This window comes from Podarcis pityusensis (genome assembly GCF_964106645.2).
Source record: "Podarcis pityusensis genome assembly, chromosome: 15".
Classification (NCBI taxonomy): Eukaryota; Metazoa; Chordata; class Lepidosauria; order Squamata; family Lacertidae; genus Podarcis; species Podarcis pityusensis.
In genome coordinates, this window is record NC_138040.1 from 23,287,543 (window position 1) to 23,309,001 (window position 21,459).

Sequence of the window (21,459 nt, forward strand, 5' to 3'; positions counted from 1 at the left end):
CTGCCTGCATTGTTCGTGTTCTGCTACTGAGCTACAGCTCCTGCCTGAAAATACGCAAATATATTGGAGAAAGGGGGGAGGCATCTTGAAATGGGAACATGAAGAAGGTAGGGGCTGAGATTTGGAACAAGATGGGCATGCAGTAGAAATAAGAATGTAGCAAATGCAGGGGATAGTGGTGAACGGATTGTGTGCTGAATCGAAGTATTTCCATTTGGGGTGTGTGAAAATGCCCCCCTCCAAAGATTGGATTAATTGGGTGGTTGGGCGGCTCTAAGGGTTTTTAGATGGGCTCGGCTTTCCTTTGAAGATAAGGTAGCCAAATGCTAAATACTAATTTAGGTTGCCAAGGGTTTTTATTTCTTTTTATGGGGAGGGGGTGGTTTCCTTGTAATTTGAGACACAACGCCCTATGGAAACAACATAGAATCATAGAATCATAGAATCATAGAGTTGGAAGAGACCACAAGGGCCATCGAGTCCAACCCCCTGCCAAACAGGAAACACCATCAGAGCACTCCTGACATATGGTTGTCAAGCCTCTGCTTAAAGACCTCCAAAGAAGGAGACTCCACCACACTCCTTGGCAGCAAATTCCACTGTCGAACAGCTCTTACTGTCAGGAAGTTCTTCCTAATGTTTAGGTGGAATCTTCTTTCTTGTAGTTTGGATCCATTGCTCCGTGTCCGCTTCTCTGGAGCAGCAGAAAACAACCTTTCTCCCTCCTCTATGTGACATCCTTTTATATATTTGAACATGGCTATCATATCACCCCTTAACCTCCTCTTCTCCAGGCTAAACATGCCCAGCTCTCTTAGCCGTTCCTCATAAGGCATCGTTTCCAGGCCTTTGACCATTTTGGTTGCCCTCCTCTGGACACGTTCCAGTTTGTCAATGTCCTTCTTGAACTGTGGTGCCCAGAACTGGACACAGTACTCCAGGTGAGGTCTGACCAGAGCAGAATACAGTGGCACTATTACTTCCCTTGATCTAGATGTTATACTCCTATTGATGCAGCCCAGAATTGCATTGGCTTTTTTAGCTGCCGCGTCACATTGTTGGCTCATGTCAAGTTTGTGGTCAACCAAGACTCCTAGATCCTTTTCACATGTACTGCTCTCAAGCCAGGTGTCCCCCATCTTGTATTTGTGCCTCTCATTTTTTTTGCCCAAGTGCAATACTTTACATTTCTCCCTGTTAAAATTCATCTTGTTTGTTTTGGCCCAGTTCTCTAATCTGTCAAGGTCGTTTTGAAGTGTGATCCTGTCCTCTGGGGTGTTAGCCACCCCTCCCAATTTGGTGTCATCTGCAAATTTGATCAGGATGCCCTTGAGTCCATCATCCAAGTCGTTGATAAAGATGTTGAATAAGACCGGGCCCAAGACAGAACCCTGGGGCACCCCACTAGTCACTCTTCTCCAGGATGAAGAGGAACCATTGATGAGCACCCTTTGGGTTCGGTCAGTCAGCCAGTTACAAATCCACTGAGTGGTAGCATAGTCAAGACCACATTTTACCAGCTTCTTTACAAGAATATCATGAGGCACCTTGTCAAATGCCTTGCTGAAATCAAGGTAGGCTACATCCACTACGTTCCCTTCATCTACCAGGCTTGTAATTCTGTCAAAAAACGAGATCAGGTTAGTCTGACATGACTTATTTTTCAGAAATCCATGCTGACTATTGGTGATCACAGTATTCCTTTCTAGGTGCTCACAGACTGTTTGCTTAATGATCTGCTCCCGAATCTTCCCTGGTATTGATGTCAGGCTGACTGGGCGGTAATTATTTGGGTCCTCTCTTTTCCCCTTTTTGAAAATAGGGACAACATTTGCCCTCCTCCAGTCTGCCGGGACTTCGCCTGTTCTCCAGGAATTCTCAAAGATGACTGCCAGTGGTTCTGAGATCACATCTGCCAGTTCTTTTAATACTCTTGGATGCAGTTCATCTGGCCCTGGAGTAGCATCCATGATGTAGCATCATTTCTATTGGCATGGAGAAGAGGAGGTTAAGGGGTGATATGATAGCCATGTTCAAATATATAAAAGGATGTCACATAGAGGAGGGAGAAAGGTTGTTTTCTGCTGCTCCAGAGAAGCGGACACGGAGCAATGGATCCAAACTACAAGAAAGAAGATTCCACCTAAACATAAGGAAGAACTTCCTGACAGTAAGAGCTGTTCGACAGTGGAATTTGCTGCCAAGGAGTGTGGTGGAGTCTCCTTCTTTGGAGGTCTTTAAGCAGAGGCTTGACAACCATATGTCAGGAGTGCTCTGATGGTTTTTCCTGCTTGGCAGGGGGTTGGACTCGATGGCCCTTGTGGTCTCTTCCAGCTCTATGATTCTATGACCTCACTTCTGCTGAGCTGCTTGAGAGAAAAGTGGGATAGAAATTAAAGGTTGCATCCAGCTATGTTCTATTCAGTGTAGACCCCCTGGAATGAATGCGCCTATGGTAACCATGTTGATTAATTTCAAAGTGTCTGCTCAATCAATGGGTGCAAAGCCAAATGAATGCATAAAGGTGACTTGTGGGAAATGTGGCTCTCATTCTTGTCCTGTAATTGGCTCAGAAAGGGGTGGTGACCTGGGCTGGTAGAATGGCCAGTGGGCACCCTCACTGTACCACATGACTTAAAAAGACCATGCATTTTGTGCATCAGTCCCTTAATTCCAAGCCAATGCATTTAGGGCTGGAGGGAGAGGCTCTGAAAAGGCCCAGCTGTTGGGAAATTGAATTATGGGTTGCCGGGTGGACTTGAATGCAAAAGACAGTACACAGAGGTGGCAGGAACCTTGCAGCCCTCTGGGAGAGATTATTATTTTTTCTCCAGAAGTCAATGTCACTGAGCAAACACACATTCAAGCCCCTCCAATCCGGGGCTTTGTTTGAGTTTTGTTTGCATGGTGCCTGGCAGAGAGAGATTAAGAAATTAGCTTTCTTTGCAGCATTAAACACTCCTCTCTTTGATAAGGTAAAAGACACCAGCACAAACAATGGAGAAACAACAAAAAACGTTCCCTCCTCTCCCCCGCTTGCTCAGGCTCTAAACAAGCCAAAGATAGAATAGCAGCTTTTCATATCCCCCATACACCTGGGACATCCACAGTTTACCTTCTTGGATGCTTGAAAGCCCTGGTCCACAGCGAGCGATGCCAGGCAGTCATTCTGAATGCCAGGCCGGAGTGTCAAGCAACAATCCCTTCCTCCCCTTAAAAAAAAAAAAAAGTCTTGTTGCCATAGCTGCTGCTTGCACTGAGACACCCTCTTACCTCTGAGTTGGCAAGTATGGAAGGCAAGCTGTCCACCCCATCCATGAGACCAGATGGGGCATAAGGACCATTACTAAGCTGGCCTCTCCTTTAGAGTCTGCTGTGCACACCTGCAGCCCCCCAGGTAGTCTTCAGAACAAGAACTTCACAAAAGCAGCTTTGCTATTTATTCAGGACCATTGCTAAAATTAAAGTCAGCTTGCACATATGGAGTGGGGGTAAAGTATTTATTGCACTGTTAGGACTATTTCTCTGTTGTTGTTGTTGTTGCTTTTATATATACACAAACATGCACAGACAATTTATGTTGCAAAGTAAGCCTACCGTTACCCAGGGCTAAACAATTTAGAATATAAGAGCAGCCCTGGTGGATCAGAAAATAGACCTGTTCTGCTGCCCACAGTGGCTCTGGAAGGGGCACAAGGGGCCATTGAAATCAATAGTCCTCCCCAATCACATCCCAGCAACTGGTAATCAGAGATATACTTCCTCTGAATGTGACTGCTGCATGTTGCCAGCATGGCTAATAGCCATTGGAAGACTTGTCCTCTAGGAATATGTCCAATTGCTTTTCAAACTGAGCTAAGCCAGTGGCCATCATCACATTTTGTAGGGAAACTGGAAGTCTAGGAATTCTATCTGGTTCCAGAAGCTTCCCAGCTGTCCATAAAATTTAAGCTCTAATCCTTACCCTCCTCTCATTAGCACTCCTCTGCTATTCTCACCAGCACAAATGAAGGCTGAAAAGGGTGAAGAGCATCAGAGGTGACCTACCAAAATAACATGAACCAAAGCCATTGGTCTCTTGTCCCATGGAGTTTGATGATCAATGCTGACAGCAAGTGATGGAGTTAATCCAAAGGTTGCACATAAAAAGTAGGCTTTGATCTGGGGGAGCTGGGATGCAAATGGCACCAGAAGGGTATCCTGGAAGAAACTTCAGGGAGGAAGGGACATAGTTTAGTGGTAGCACATCAGCCTTGCATGCAGAAGGTCCCAGGTTCAATCCCTGGGAAGGACTCCTGCCTGAACCCCTGGAGCACTGCTGCCGGTTAGCATAGACAACACCAAGCTAGAGGACCAATGGCCTGAGTCAATATAAGGCAGTTTCCTATGTTCCTCTGGGTGTGTGAGAGGATGGCAATATTTTATAGTGATTTGAAGAAGGACATGGAGCCCACCCTTCTCTTGGAAATCAACCAAAGAAGTAACTGTACTAATATTAGAAATTCATTAGCTTTTTCCAGTTTTACCACTTAGATTTTGAATCTAAAATTCAAATCTGCATTCTGAACACAACATTTTAAACTCAAAGTCCAAGTTCATTAAAAAAAATAAAAATCTGGCATTTCTCGACTACTTTGGCAGGCATGGAACGTGAAATCTCACAAGCAGTCAACACTAAATGCCATTAATGTATCATCTGTCTAATTCTGGCAAATGACAAATGCTGAAACCAAACACTGAAAAGCTGAATACCAAGTATTGACATTGGACATCATCAGAAGATGTCAAGTGCAGATACCAAATGTACGGTAAACATATGAGCAGCCAGCTAATATGTGGAGAATATTCAGCATCAGCATCTGCTGAGGACAATTCTGGGAAGCAAATTCTAACTTTCTGGGCATCCTCCTGCAATCGGAGAGAAGAGGATGTAGCTCAGTGGTTGAGCACATGCTTTGCATGAAAAAGTACCCAATTCAATCCTTGGTATCTCTAAGTCCTGCCTTTGCTTGCAACCCTGGAGAATTGTTGCAAGTCAGAATAGACCACAGGTTGCCAGTATGGCGCCTGCAGGTGCCAGTGAGCCTGCCAGTACTTTCTATGGCACTCATGAAAAGTCTCCGTAAATATCCCCCCCTCCCCAAACCCACAATACACTCAGGACTGTTTGCTGTTCCAGTTCTTGTTTGAACTGAGTCAGCCTCACCACACTGAAAATATTATGCCATGTTGCCAGGTTCCCCTCACAAAACACAACAATAGCAACTCTTACTTGAAAGTAAGGCAGAGATCTTTCTTCAGGCTAACAGTGGTGCAGGCTCAACAGCAAGCATAGGGCCAGAAGTCAAGATTCCAAGGTCCATGAGCAAGGGAAGAAATGCATAACCAAACAGAAGCCAAGAAGACGTTCCAATAGTTGACACCATCCCTCCTGCCAAGCTTTTAAAAACAAGATGCTGTGAGCTCACAAATGCGACTTTCCCCCCTATGATTCTGCCATGCACATGCATGTGCACTCCTTCTGGGTGAATGTGTCTGAGCCCACCTCCAAAGGTGCTGCCTGGAACTTAGGGACTTTGTGTCCTGCCCCACTGCCTCCACCTCCTCTGCTGGTGCCTTCTGTTCAACTCCATATTGATGCTCAGAGTCCTTCCTCTCACTTGATTAAGCTCTGCACTCTGCCAGAGTGGTGGTGGCAAGAGCCGACAGATCTGCTTCTCCTTTTCTGGCATCTAGAGTCACAAAGGGAGAAGCTTCCTCCTCCATCTCCGAGTGCCCACCTTCTCATCTGCTTCTCCTTCATCCTACTTCTCCTCTCCCCTTCTGTCTGGGGCTGCCACACCATGCCACATCCCATGTGGGGCCCATGACACACATGCCCTAGCAGCAGCTATTTTGTGTTATGCCACAGTCCCTCATGGCAGTGATTTTACATTGTGCTCCACACCCCCATCGTGTGACCAGAGCCAATGACGCTTTGTCAAAATTCCAGGTGTGCCCAATGGCCCCCAAAGACTGGCAACCACTAAGGTAGATAATACTAGTCTAGGTAAATGAAAGGTCTGACTATGTCAGCTTCTTGTGTTAAACTTCAGCAAACTTCCAGTTCCTGCTCTGCAATCTACAGCCCCAAATAGGTACGATAAGTTGATCCCACCCACACTGTCCTTTAACTCTTCACCTCAACGTACCAATGCATCCTGTGCCAACTCACAACCTTTTCATTGTGGCTCAGTACAATTCACCAGTGGCCTTGCTCAATTTGATCGGCCTGTGCCTATGATTGCCTAGGTTATTAATCTAGTCTGCATCCGGCAACAGGAACAAAAAAGAAAGAAAGAAATGTACCAGCAACTGCTTAGCTGGCTGTTCGCCCGAAATGCTCTACGGGCCCTCTCCGCTCCTTTCAACACCGACGCATGAAAACCCTCATGCACACCTCGCTGCACAGAGAGATGGTGTCAGACGACCTGCTCTTGAGGTTAATTGGCCCTCAGCATCTCCAGAGCCACTTTCTTCCTTTAATAGCCAATTTGATCTTGTTAGCTGCATTGTCATTTGCATCCAAAGTCCCAGCAGCAAACTTAAAAGGGGGAATGAATACAGAAAGAGGTCGGTGAAAGCTCCAGCTATGAGCACCTGCTGTTGTTCTTGACAGAGCACTTTTCTCCTCAACAATGGTGAGGCAAGACCAAGACCATACCCCAATGCAGATTAATGGCCAGTTCTTCTTCCTAGGGAACTCTGGGAATGGTAGCTCTGAGAGGGGAACAGGGGACTCCTAATAACTTTCAATACTCTACCAAACTACACTTCCAGGATTCTTTGGGGAAATATGAGAGTTTTAGAATACCCCTATTCCCCACCCAGAACTACAATTCTCAGAGTTCCCTAGGAAGAGGGATTGATCGTTAAACCACTCTAGGGATATTAGCTCAGCAGGGGGAATAGAACTCTGGGCACCCTTAACAAAATTCCATTCTGAGTGCTTCCTAATGCACACTTTCTATGCACATAGAATTCTAGGCCCCATCTGCACCACACATATAACACACTATTATGCCACTTAAACAGCTATGGGTTCCCTCAAAGAATTATGGGAGCTGCAGTTTGGTAAGGGTGCTGAAAGTTGTTAGGAGACCCCTATCCCCCCCCCCCAGTGCTGAAATTCCCAAAGTGGTTTAACAGTCAATCCCTTCTCCCATGGACCTCAGGAAATAGGAGGCCTGTCAAGGAAATAGGGGTCCCCTAACAACTTGAAACACCCTTATCAAGCTACAGTTCCTGGGATTCTTTGGGGGAAGCCATGACTGTGTGTAATGTGCCAGTTCTGTGTAGTGCTGAGGAGGCCTGAGACTATCACTGTGAGCAACCAAAGACGATGGAGAGTGAGAACGAAGTAAGCATATAAACAAATGGATTTTCTAATTAAGTACTGAAGCAGTGACTGGAAAGGGATGATGGATTTAGGCAGTGTCAAAAAATATTTGCAAAAGGGAGGAGGGGCAACCCTGCAACCTGCAACCCTGGAGTCTCCATTTTCATGCTACAGCCTTATGGGCTGTTTGAACAAATTTGCTAACAAACCCAACCAACATCCTTGTTAGCCTTTCCCTGCCTTGTGTTGTCTCCTCCTGGCATGTCTATGGCTGGAGCTTAGGGCATGCTCTCTTGACCTGCAGAAAGGGGATGATGCATGAATCTCTGTCACAAGTGACCTCCGATCTGAGAAGCTGCCATGTTTGGCCTTGCTGTTGAAGCCTTCCTAATGAGAGTGCAGAGTGGATGTCCTGCCCTGGGGAGAGCCAAGTGAAAGTCCCACTTTCAAAGAAGCATGATGCTGTAAAGAAAATTTTCACCTCCCAGGAACTGCTGTATGCAGAAAACCAACCAACCAACCAACGAACAAAAAGCTAGGCAGAGATTCACAGGGAGAGAAAGAAACTAGAATCAAGAAAATGGCAACTGTATTCGTTACTCAGAGCAGGAACACCAAAGTAGGCCACACCATGACAGGGGATGTGGGGGATCACCTGGGGATGCAGACAGATAGTGTGAAGGGCTTTCGGAATGTGGAAGGGAAAGAAGGAGAATCGGAACCAGCCTGTTGAGTCCTGGTGCTTAAAAAAAGGAAACCAGATGTCTGATAGCACTCTAAAGATGCTTTGCCAGCTTCTAGTTTTTCTGCGGTTACTAAATTAATTTCCCCATTTTGGGAAAACACAGGTGGAAAAGAACCACACTAAGGGCTCTGATACCATGGCCACATTCACACTCTACATTTAAAGCTCTGTGATACCGCTTCAAACAGTGATGGCTTCACCCAAAGAATCCTGGGAGCTGTGGTTTGTTAAGGATGCTGAAAGCTGTTAGGAGACCCCTAATTCCCCACCTCAGAGCTACAGTTCTCAAAGTGGTTTAACAATCAATCCATCTTCATAGAGAAAGAGGGCAAGTCAAGTCAAGTTACTTGTAAATTTCTGCATATTACAAAATTCATATTTTCTTGTTGGAGAATTTGGGCTTGTTTGGTACAGATATTTTGTTTTGTTTTGTTTTAGAGGGGGTCTATTTACTGCAATAGGCATCCTGGCCTATTGCTTATAAGAGTAAAAAAACCAACAACAACAGCCAGCCTCTATTCGTGACAGCTCTTGGTGTGGGAAATTGAGCAACAAAGCGTACTTCTTTTAGCTGAGATTCACATGGGGCACCAGAGGCAAAACCCTGAAGCCATCATCCCTTTAAGATCACAAAAGGCTGCCTTTCCCATGATGCACTCAGGACGCCACTTTGAACAACACTTTTCTTGACAGGAATGCAGAGTTCCAGCTCAAATGCTGCCCAGCAAGCTGGAGTTTTCACCTTCTCCAGCAGATCCTTCAGAAGCTGAGACATCCTTTGCAGGTTCCTCTGACCTATCTTGACCTCTGGTGGCATTTGAAATCCACCAGTATCACAGTGCAAGGGAGGTTGCTTAAGGCAAAACTATGTCCGTGCCTCCAGAATAGGAGGATGTTGGTTTTACAAGCAGCCCTTACTTTATATAACCATGGCAAATGTTTGGGACCAAGCAAATATTTCATCAGTGACAGAATGCAGGGAATCTTAGTTTGCTAATCATTGAGGAGTGTTTATTATGGGGGCAAACATTTCTGAAGGGGCAGTTTGTGAAGCACTCTGCTCACTCCCATATTTCTTTAAGGACATTGAATACAGAGGTATGCTGATGGGTGAGATCCACGGGAGGGCAGTAAAAATGATGGAACGAATTAGATTATGCGATTTATCGGCAGAATTTAAGGGATGTGATGCATAGAGCTTGGGGGGCAGTAAACAAAAGCGTAGAGGTAAACGATCACCCTCTGTAGGACAAGCAGGAGAGGAATGTCCCCATAAAAGAGGCAAGAGAATTATTTAAAGTGGTTAAGGGTGGTATTAAGACGAGAAATGAACTGAATCTTCGGGAAATGGGTTACCAGGTGAAGTTGGATGTTAGGGGAGCAAAGCGGGACTTTGCCAGAGCATCCTCATTAGCGAGGGAGCTCTTCTGTCTCTAAAAAAGAAAGGGGGAAACATTTGAATTTGAGTGGGAGAAGAGTTAGCTGGGCAGAGTTCTGAAATTCAAAGGGAAAGGGTTAACGGGGCTTGTTGGTATGCCAACAAAAGAAGAAAGTCTCTCCCATCTCCTAAGGAAAAGAACAGAGCCGATTTCATAGGAGCAAGTCTTCGGCTAATGCTACTTCTCCTTCGCTTAGGCTGCTTCAGCCTTTCACGGCCAGCTTTTTTGATTGGCGTGTCTGGAGAAAGCCGCAGGTGCTCGCAAACAGATGAGAAACAGGGGTGGAAAACGATGAGGGGGCCAGGAAAGTGATCATTTATTAAGGCAGTGAATGGGGTAGCTTAGAGTTCAAACTCCTGTTCAGAGGAAGAGGGCAAAAGACAGGCAAAATGAGCTCCATCTATGCGTGCTTGTTCTCCAAACTCCACAAGCATTAATGCACGCGGAGCTCCTGAGCCTTGGGGGCCAAGGATGTGGCAACTACCCTGAGCTGATATGGTAGAAAATACAGTGTTTCTTTTCTTTTCTTTTTAATCCTGTGTGCTATGTACCATTCTATGCATTAAAACCAAGGCTATGTGAATTCCCATGAACCCCTTTAACATTTTTTCTTTGGGGTGTGTGTGTGTGGGGAGTGAGATTCTGGACATAACAACTGGGGAGGCTTGAAGACTTTGCAAGGCAGGTATCTCTCCCCCCCCCATAGCCCCCAAGTCCCTGGTGGGAACCTGGTTCCTGGCTCACTGGGAGGAACTTTGCAGCCTGGTGTGGCTGGCTGCAGGTGGGAAGTGGCCAGCTTCTATTTTCTTCAATGCAGTGGTGAGTGCTTCATGAGCTTTTTGTCTATACTGGGTAGGATAGGGTGGCAGGGACTGGGAGCATGGAGCCAATCCGCATCATTGCAGAGCTCCTAGGGGTGGGGCTCCAGAGGCAGACCAGAGTGAAGACTTCCCAAGTCCAGTCCATCCCTGGCGCATACACTGGCTGTCAAATGACAGCTCAGCAACCAGCAGGTGGGCTGCCTGATCACATGCATCCATGCCCCATGCCTATGCCAAACCTGTTTGCACTGTAACGGATAAAGCTGTGGCCTGATTTAAACCAACTCCAGCTTGTGTCTGTCATTACTTCCACACGTCCCCCCCACCCCGCTGGCTCCACTGTACCTGGGTCCACAACTCTGCCTTGTAATGGACACGGCGGGTGTGGTTTGCAACAACTATGGCAGGGAAATCATGACAAAGAGAGAGATACATGGAGATCTTGGCTCACTAGCTCTGCTCCTTGTCGCCATACACTCAGCGCACAAAGTTCCTCGTCAGAGTCGAGGCGTGCAATTCTTGACTGACATCTCTAGGTCCCACTTAGAAGCTGATGGATTGTTTTCCACTGTCGTGCCTGACTCCATACTGGGCTGTCTCTTCGGCAGCACAATTTGTTTGCCGGAGATCAGAATGCAGCAGTTCACTCCCCTCAGGGATTAATGCTCTGACAAAATCATTAGAAACCTGATGGAGTATTGGAGACTTCTTGCATCTGATGCATTCCTTAGCTTAATGAATGCCTACCTTCCAGGCAGACTTTCACACCTCAGTCTGGTTTCTGAAGTCCCTCCTGACTGTCCATGCACAGATATATTACCTGTGGGATACCCTCACAGAACACACACTTTCTATCCTGAGGTTCAAAAATAAAAGTTATTTCCCTTGTCGTTCATGCAACATAGCATTTTTCCACTTCCTGTGCTCAGGGATCCCTTACACCAGGGCAACATTTGTGTCCCGCAGAAGTTGTTGGGGAAAGTTATGAACTCAGTTCAACCTGCGCTTTGGTTGGGTTGGCATCTGTCTCGGGAGACAATGGAAGAGTGTGCCTTCAAGGGTGAAGTTACTGCGTCTGCTGTGGCTGTAGAGACCAATATGGGAGAGACATGTTTTGTTGCAGCTGGGGCAGATGGTTGTGCTGATATGGATGTACCATGGCATTTCTTCTTTCTGCACTCTGCCCAGCAGCCATTCCCCCTCTGGCCACTGGTGTGGCTAAATGACCTGACTGATTGTCTCCAGGCACTGTGGTCAGATGACCACACAGTGGGATTGATGTTGCTAGCCTTCATGTTATGTCTGCAGACATCTTTTAATTCAGAGATGGTATCCCTATGGACCTGGTGCCTGAAGCTCAGCTCCTTATAGAGCATGTCCTAGGGATCCTTCTATCTTCCATTCTATGGACATGACCAAACCAGCATAGACGTCACTGAGAAAGGAAAACGAACCTGCTGAGAATGTCAGGTTGGGAGAGCAGATTCCTGCATTGCAGGTGATTGGACTAGATGACCCTCTTGGTCCATTCCAACTCTACAATTTTATGATTCTATGTGATGTCCAAAATCTTCCTGATGCAGTACATGTGGAAGATGTTGAGGTGTCGCTCCTGGCAGTTGTAACTTTGCCCACATCTCACTACCATAAAACAACATACTCAACATGCAAGTCTGGTGGACCTTCATCTTGGTATTGGTCATCAGGATCACATTCTCCCATACCCTTTTGGAGAGGCGAGCCACTGTCATAGCTGCCTTGCTAATATGCTTGCCCATGAAGAGGTTGCTGGTTACCAGTGCTGATGCATAGAGTGCTGAACACCTGAACACAGAACTCTAAACACATCCAGCACTCACACACACACACACACACACACACACCAACCTGCAGCTGCATGTTGTTTGGGGGAGACTGGCCGTCAAATAGACCGGGTATCTTTTCAGGGGAAGTCATCCATCTCTATTGATCTTCCAAGCTTCCAAGGACCTCCAGGCTTACCCAGTGGAGCTTGTGCATTAGATGTAGTTCTTTTAAAACAATCAGGTACCTGTATACCACCCTTCATACGGTCTTTTCATATGGCAGTAATACTTTGGCATACCAGTTGCTAGAAACCACAGGAGAGGAGAGCGCTCTTGCACTCAGGTTCTGCTTGTGGGATTCCCAGAAGAGGCATCTGGTTGACCAGAACAAGATGGGCTACTGGCCTGATCCTGCAGGCTCTTCTTATATATACCACGTCTCATACAATTTCCTGACTTGAACCTCCAGTTCTGATTGTTGTTCTAACTGTCCTGCTGTTTTAATGGGCGTGTTTAATTTGCATTTTAATTATGGATGCTCTAATGTTTGTGATGAATTGGTTTTTTCACCATTTACCATTGCAATTACGGGTAGCTATAGTTTTTTTTTATAACTGGCTTGATACTTGTTATCTTGAAGCTGGCTTTTATTTGTTTGTAAGCCACCTTGGTATTTCTCCTCAGAATGAAAGGCAGTTCATTCTTTCTTTTAACAACAACAACAGTCATAATCATATTCGTAATATACCTCTGGGCAGTTTGCAAGAAGAAATTACACTAAAGTACAACTGCGTAACAAGGACACGATGTAAAATGCACAGTTACAACAAAACACGCTTTCCAGATTCACAACTTTCAAAACCAATTGAGGCAGCAGATTGGAAGACTCAGTTACAACATTTAATACATACCTCCCTATTCTTTCATATCCAAGGAATTAATTTCATCTAAAATGCCTGGAGAATAAAACCAGCGAGTGCCAAACATTCCAACAGCAACATAGGCACTAGACAAACTTCCCTGTGGAGCAAATTCTGTTACTGGGGTTCCACTGGTACAAAAGCCTGGTAGAAGGGTTTTTTTTAGCTTTCCCTCTTGGTGTGCTTTTATACATATGTAGATATTTTCTTCCCCAGTGCCTGACAGAGACAAGTTATCCTTTCCGAAAAGCAACTTCACTGCCAAGCGATATTATCACCACGAAGGAAATCGCTCTTAATTTTTATAAATTATCTCATCAGCTGCAGCTAATTAGCAGCTGCCAAATGATGGGAAATCATTCAGTTTCCCCCGGTGGGTGGCACGTTGGCTCAGAGCTACGTTATATTCCCACCCAGCTTCCTGAGGTCAAGGATATGGCTGCAGGAACCTAAGGTGGGGTAATGTAGCTGCTGACTCTGCTGAATTTTCCAGTTAAGGGTGTGTGTGTGTGCGTGTGTCTAATTCAAACCAGAGAGCCACACAAATATCTATGATGCTGAGGCTAATGTACGGGAAAGTATAAAGAGGTTCCAGCATGAGTCCCACTTAAAAAGCATCTGAGCAAAAGCAAAGACTCTCAACCTCCTTGGGAAGAAAACCTAAATGGCTCTGGAGATCACCAGGTTATTTTTGTATAGGCTGTACTCAGAAATAGTTTTTCCCCCCTGAGCATACACTCATTTAACCCCCAACCCTACTTCCCAATGAATGCACACCTCGCAACAAACTTGTGCAGTTTTCATGACAGACTAGCATAACAATTGTGCATGCTGATCAGATCAGGGTCCATCAAGTTCAGCATTGATCATCCAGATGTTCCTCAAAAACTCATGAGTGAAGCAAGGAGAGCTAGACAACCCCTAATGTTTGTCCCTGGTATCTAGTAACAAGAAGCATTCTCTTTCTGAAGAGGGAAGATGCATTTAGCTGTCATACTTAATAGCTGTTGACAGACCTCTCTTGTCTCTGAATATGTCAGATCCTGTATATAAAAACCCCATCTAAAGCCAACGGTTCCCACATTCCCCTCACCCACAGGACCACTTGAAAATTCCTAAGGGTCTTGGTGGAGCACTTAATTGATTTTTCTGCCTCTTGTAGCAACTGTAATGTGCTGTGTTATATGCAGCATGATTTTTAATTGTATTCGTGTTGCTTCTTTTATTTCTTCGATATTGTATTCTATTGCATTACAATTCCAATTCCGTAGAATCCCAAATTGCAATACAATAAAATACAAAAGAAGAAATAAAAGAAGCAATGAAAATACAACTTAAAGTCAATGTGACAATTTCATGCAATGGGTGTGCCATTTACCATCTTCAACTACAACCCCCCCCCCCCGACATGTCACAGACCTCCTGAATAAAGCTTGCAGACCACAGCTTGGGAACCACCAATCTAAGCCAAAGGAACCATCACCAATTCTTGTGACCTGTTAGCATGCATTTAAAGAAGCAAAACTTTCTTTTGGTCTCGAACCTGTTGCCAGTCAGTTCTGTGAAAGGAGTTCTAGTATCATCAGATTACAGATTGATAGATGGATGGATGGATGGATGGATGGATGGATGGATGGATAGACAGATAATCTCTCAACACCAGTCTTTATTTTATAAATCTCTTATTATAATCTATTCCTTTCTGGATGATCAACACAGATGAAACGGATTACAATCCCATGCATAGGGTGGCCATTGAAAACACACATCTCATGTGTCAAAGACCAGGGTAAATACATGCATCTTCAGCATTCACCAAAAGCTGTATAGGGAAGAAGCCAGACATATCCTTGTCACAGGGAATGCCTTCTCCCAGGCCATCACCACCTCAAACTTCTGAGGGCAGTGGATTTAACACCCAGGAGGGTCGGTAGGGAAGGAGGCAGCTGCTCAGGTATTGGGGGCTCAAGTCAAAGAATCAAAGAGCTATAGAGTTGGAAGGGACCCTGAGGATCATCTAGTCCAAGCCCCTGCAATGCAGGAATACGCAGCTGTCCCATATGGGGATTGAACTTGCAACCTTGGCATTATCAGTGCCACGCTCTAACCAACGGAGCTATCCAGGCTGAAGACTTTAAACACCAAAGCAAGCACCCTGAATTGAACCGACAGCCATTGCAGCTCCAAACAAAAACATCTTGGAGGTCCCGGGCCACAGGGAGGTTAGGCTGGCCTCAACCAGAGCCAGGGCTTTTTCGGCTGTGGCCCCAATCTGGTGGAACGCTCTGTCACAAGAGACTAGGGCCCTGCAGGACTTGATATCTTTCCACAGGGTCTGCAAGACAGAGCTGTTCCACCAGGCCTTTGGCCAGGGCACAGTCTGACCCCCTCCTTTGGCAATCCTCATAGAACTCTAGCCCAAATGGTTGCTATTAATTTGATTCTGAATTGATTTTAGAATGAATTGATTTTAGAATGTATTAATTTGATTCTAAATTGATTTTAGAATGAATTGATTTTAGAATGTATTTCAATTAATTGATTGTGATTTTATGTGAACTGTGTTACTTTTACTGTTGTTAGCCACTCTGAGCCTGGCTTCGGCTGGGGAGGACGGGATATAAATAAATATTATTATTATTATTATTATTATTATTATTATTATTATTGGAGAGGGCTTATATGCATTCTAAAGGCAATCCCAGCCAGTAATTATTTCCCCTACCAAATGGATTCTCTCACGTCTCATTTTCAACCAACTCCCCTTATATTGGTTTAAGGTATAAAAGTCTAACTTATACTTAATTAGACCATTGGTCCACTTAAGTCCAGTAGTGCCTGTGTCAGCTAGCATGGTCTTTCCAAGGTCTTGGGCAAAGGTCCTTCCCATCTCAGCAACCCGAATATCCTTTGGCAAGAGAGGTCAAAACTTATGAGCTATGGCTTGCCAGTGTGACAGATGTCAAGTCCTCCCTTCACCTGACCTTTAGACCATCTTACATCAATTTCTTCGTCTTCTGGAATGAGCAGACACAATGCAGATTAAGGACCCAGTGCCCCATCACCATTACTCTGAATGGATATACCTTATCTGAAAACTTCATTAAAATCCATTCTAATCAGAAGGTCGCCGTTCCTCTTGCTCGTTCCACCCTCCTTCCATCACCCTCCCTCTTTCCGGCTCTCCTCTCTCAATCTGTTCCTGGGTAGAAGAGTCTATAAAAATCAAATGAGCAAGCAGGCCAACAGCTAAATGACACTTAATCAGAAGAGAATGTATGCCCCCAGTGGGAAGTAAACAGCTATTAGGCTGTGGTGGTTGGGGGGGTGGAGAGGGGAGGGAGAGAAAAAGTTCACAGGGAGTGGGGAGAATCAGAAGCTGAAAATGGATGGCTAAATAAATTGATTGTCCCTTCGAGCCAAGCACATCTGCTCAGGTGCCACTTCCCTTGAGTTGCGAGCAAAACATTTATTTGTCACGAAGTGCTGCTGGCACCTGACAGGAAAAAGTGGAGGTATCGGTGGTAGATGTATATAAATTTTGAGTGGGGGGGGGATGACGACTCTGTGGAGCAGTGAAAGGGTTTCAGCTCTGAGCTATATTGCTGCCCCTACTTCTTTGTGCTGTGCCCTCTCGGAGGGAAAAGCAAAAGGTGAGTTTGGCCTTTCCACATGTAACAAAATCCAATCTGAAATGTCTGACCTTTAAAAGGCTTGGTTTTTACAGGCTCCGCACAATTACACAAGGCGCAGAAGGGGTCTCCGTCACCATACGCTCGCGTCAGAGTGATATGGGATATGAGAGCCCTGAGACTGTAGAGACAGGATGCATTGGAGCCAGCATGCTCAGTGAACAACCAGGAAGAGCAATTCCTATAGTCCTGTGCAGCCAGGCATGCTGAGTGCCCCCCTCCCTGTCAGACCATGCCTGCCGGGACACTGGTGTCCCTTTAAGGATTGCTAGAGTGCTTTTCCGGAAGGTGCTCTGGTGATCGTGGTGGGCAAAAATTGCCCTCTGTGCCTCCCGCCCACAATTGGAGCACTGGCACTCACCTGGCACGGCAGGGGATAGCAGCCCCCTCAATATTGTGTGGTTCAGCCCTCTGCTTCGAAATATGGAGGGGGCTGAAGCACCTTCTGCCCCCTATAGCCAGCACCCCTGTGTGCAGCTAAGCAGGTGCGAATCTTGTTGCCTGGATGAAAGGCAGCACAAACTGCTTGGAGCTCTCTAAAGGAAGTGAAGGGTATCATTTCGCTACAACTATCATAATCATTTCCCCTACGTGGACATGAACTGCTGCAGGCACCCATGATATGTGTGTGTGAAAGAGAGTACTCACAAGCTTGCAGTCCGTTGCTGCTTCCCTGTGTATACAGTGGTGCCCCGCAAGACGAACGCCTCACAAGACGAAAAACTCGCAAGACGAAAGGTTTTTTCGTTTTCGAGTTGCTTCGCAAGACGAATGTCCCTATGGGCTTGCTTCGCAAGACGAAAACGTCTTGCAAGTTTGTTTCCTTTTTCGTAAAACCGTTAAAACCCAGGGTGCATTGCTGGAAGAGGTGCAGTTGCGACTTGACCTCGAGGAGCAACACATTGCACGCGGTGTGGTGGCCTTTCTGAGCTTTTTAAAGAGTTTGCTGGATTTTTGAAGCTTTTCCAAAACTTCTTCTGCAGCTGTTTGGTAAGTTAAACTTTTAAAACTTTTTTGGGGTTTTTTGGATTTTGGGTTGGGGTGTTTAGAATTCAAGGACTTGGTGTTGGGGAGAGGTTTGCAAGAATCTGGGAGCTTGTGTGGTTTTTTTCTGCATTTTTATGATTTTCTGTGACCATTGGGCCATGTTTATTTTTTTTAAAAAAAAATCTGGCTTTGAATTTTTGAATTTCTGTGTGCTGGGTGGATGGGGGAACAGCTGGGGAGGGGTTTGCAAGAATCTGGGAGCTTGTGTGGTTTTTTTTTGAATTTTTATGATTTTTTGTGACCATTGGGCCATGTTGTTTTTTTTTGAAAAAAAATTCTGGGTTTTAAATTTCTGTGTGCTGGGTGGATGGGGGAACAGCTGGGGAGGTGTTTGCAGGAATCTGGGAGCTTGTGTGGTTTTTTTTTGAATTTTTATGATTTTTTGTGACCATTGGGCCATGTTGTTGTTTTTTGAAAAAAATTTCTGGGTTTTAAATTTCTGTGTGCTGGGTGGATGGGGGAACAGCTGGGGAGGTGTTTGCAAGAATCTGGGAGCTTGTGTGGTTTTTTTTTGAATTTTTATGATTTTTTGTGACCATTGGGCCATGTTGTTTTTTTTTGAAAAAAATTTCTGGGTTTTGAATTTCTGTGTGCTGGGTGGCTGGGGGAACAGTTGAGGAGGGGTTTGCAGGAATCTGGGAGCTTGTGTGCTTTTTTTTGAATTTTTATGGTTTTCTGTAACCATTGGGCCATGTTGTTTTTTTTGGAAAATTTTCTGGGTTTTGAATTTCTGTGTGCTGGGTGGCTGGGGGAACAGTTGAGGAGGGGTTTGCAGGAATCTGGGAGCTTGTGTGCTTTTTTTTGAATTTTTATGGTTTTCTGTAACCATTGGGCCATGTTGTTTTTTTTGAAAAATTTTCTGGGTTTTGAATTTCTGTGTGCTGGGTGGCTGGGGGAACAGTTGAGGAGGGGTTTGCAACAGTTGGGGAGGGGTTTGCAACAGTTGGGGAGGGGTTTGCAACAGTTGGGGAGGGGTTTGCAACAGTTGGGGAGGGGCTGGGGGAACAGTTGAGGTTTTTGAAGACTTTGGTGATTTTTAAAGCTTTCCCAAAACTTCTTTTGCAGCCATTTGAGGATTTTGAAGACTTTGGTGATTTGCAGCCATTTCGTAAGTTAAACTTTTAAAACTTTTTTTGGGGGGTTTTGGATTTTGGGTTGGGTGTTTGGAATTCAAGGACTTGGTTGTGGGTTTGAATTGCTGATATTTTTTTTTCTTTTTCTGAGTTTACAAAGGTAACAGCTGTGCTGCCATGGGACCCAAGAAGGCTGCTGCTGCGGAGGCCGGCGAGAGGAAGAAGGAGAAGGTGACGCTGGAGATGAAGAAGGAGATCATCCGGAAGCACGACGGTGGAATGCGTGTGACGGACCTCGCCAGGGAGTACGGCAGGAACCCATCGACCATCGGGACCATCCTGAAGATGAGGGAGAAGATCCTTGCGACTGATGCAGCCAAGGGAGTCACCAGGATCGTGAAGAACCGCCCAGCTGTTCTGGAGGAGGTCGAGAAGTTGCTCCTCATCTGGATAGAAGAGAAGCAGCGTGCAGGGGACACAGTGACTGAGGCCGTGATTTGTGAGAAGGCCAAGGCCTTGCACGCAGACCTCATCCGGGAACAGCCAGGAACCTCGGCCGAGCCAGAAGTCTTCAAGGCAAGCAGAGGCTGGTTTGACCGGTTCAAGGCAAGATCCGGAATCCACAGCGTGGTCAGGCATGGAGAGGCTGCCAGTTCTGATGTTCCTGCGGCTGAAGACTTTGCCTTGGAGTTCCTGGAGGTTGTGAAGACGGAGGGCTACGTTCCACAGCAGGTCTTCAACTGCGACGAGACCGGGCTGTTTTGGAAGAGGATGCCCAAAAGGACTTTCATCACTCAGGAGGAGGCCAAGTTGCCTGGCCACAAGCCCACGAAGGACCGTCTGACCCTGCTCTTCTGTGCCAACGCAAGCGGCGACCTGAAGATCAAGCCCCTGCTGGTGTACCACTCGGAGAACCCACGGGCCTTCAAGAAACACAAGGTCGACAAGGAGCGGCTGAGTGTCATGTGGCGATCCAACAGCAAGGCTTGGGTCACACGTGTGCTGTTTGTGGACTGGGTCAATCTTGCCTTTGGCCCTGCTGTCAAACAGTACCTGCTGGACAACGACCTGCCGCTGAAGGCTTTGCTTCTGATGGACAATGCTCCTGCTCATCCTAAAGGCCTTGAGGTGGACTTGTTGGAGGAGTTCAGCTTCATCAACATCATGTTCCTGCCGCCTAACACCACGCCACTGCTCCAGCCGATGGATCAGCAGGTCATCGCCAATTTCAAGAAACTCTACACCAAGGAGCTTTTCAGGCGATGCTTCGAGGTGACTGATTGCACCACCATCACCCTGCGGGAATTCTGGAAGGACCACTTCGACATCGTCACCTGCTTGAAGATGATCACCACGGCCTGGAAGGGGATCAGCCAGAGGAATTTGAATTGCGCTTGGCGCAGCCTGTGGCCGGACTGTGTGGCACCAAGTGACTCTGATGCACCAGAGTCGACAGTGGTGCAGGACATTGTTGCCTTGGGGAGGACCATGGGCCTGGAGGTCACAGAGGAGGACGTCTGCGAGCTGGTGGAGGAGCACGACCACGAGCTGACCACCCAGGAGCTGGTTGAACTGCAGTCAGAGGTTGTGCAGGAGCAGGCCTCGCTGGAAGAGGAGGAAGCAACTGAGGAACGGCTGTCCTCCAAAGAACTGAGGGACATTTGCCAGAAGTGGAATGAGGTGCAGGCTTTTGCAGAGCGGCACCACCCTGACAAGCACGTGGCACATGACCAAGCGAACATTTTTGATACGACGGTCATGTCGCCTCTCAGGGAGCTGCTGAAAAGGCGGATGAAGCAGCAGACCATGGACAGGTTCCTCAGCAAGAAGCAAAGAGTGGAAGAGGAACCTTCTTCGAGTGGTCCCCCAGAGTCTTCGAAAATGTAATGTACCCTTTTTTGATTTTTAAATGTTTTTCCTGTCATGTTTAGAAACTTAATTTATTGTTCCTTCAATTTTTGATATGCTCTTTAAAGTATGTGTGACTTTAAAGAGCAGTTAATAAACTCTTGTTGTACCAAATTTGGCTTTGATTGGACTTTTTTTGACCATAGGAACGCATTAATTGAATTTCAATGCATTCCTATGGGAAACCGTGCTTCGCAAGACGAAAAATTCGCTAGATGAAAAAACTCGCGGAACGAATTAATTTCGTCTTGCGAGGCACCACTGTACCTGCTATTTACACACCAGGTATAAGATCCACGGGGACGCAGGTGGCGCTGTAGGTTAAACCACAGAGCCTAGGACTTGCCGATCAGAAGGTCGGTGGTTCGAATCCCCTCGACGGGGTGAGCTCCCATTGCTCGGTCCCAGCTCCTGCCAACCTAGCAGTTCGAAAGCACTTCAAAGTGCAAGTAGATAAATAGGTACCGCTCCGGTGGGAAGGTAAACGGCATTTCTGTGCACTGCTCTGGTTCACCAGAAGGGGCTTAGTCATGCTGGCCACATGACCTGGAAGCTGTATGCCGGCTCCCTCGGCCAATAAAGCAAGATGAGTGCCGCAACCCCAGAGTCGGTCACGACTGGACCTAATGGT

The 21,459-nt window shown here is 46.2% G+C and overlaps 2 protein-coding genes across 5 annotated transcripts in view; one reads left to right on the plus strand and one right to left on the minus strand.

Annotated features, from left to right (window-relative positions):
- The window catches only part of GRIK4 (glutamate ionotropic receptor kainate type subunit 4), a 469,347-nt gene that overhangs the window by 244,466 nt on the left and 203,422 nt on the right, over nt 1-21,459 (minus strand). The window lies entirely within an intron of this gene.
- Nucleotides 18,951-20,807, plus strand: LOC308464434 (tigger transposable element-derived protein 1-like; the record flags this gene model as incomplete). Its single annotated transcript, XM_080983769.1, has 2 exons — nt 18,951-18,955; nt 19,081-20,807. The coding sequence occupies exon 2, from the start codon at nt 19,098-19,100 to the stop codon at nt 20,805-20,807; it is 1,710 nt and encodes a 569-aa protein (XP_080839895.1). The 5' UTR covers nt 18,951-18,955; nt 19,081-19,097.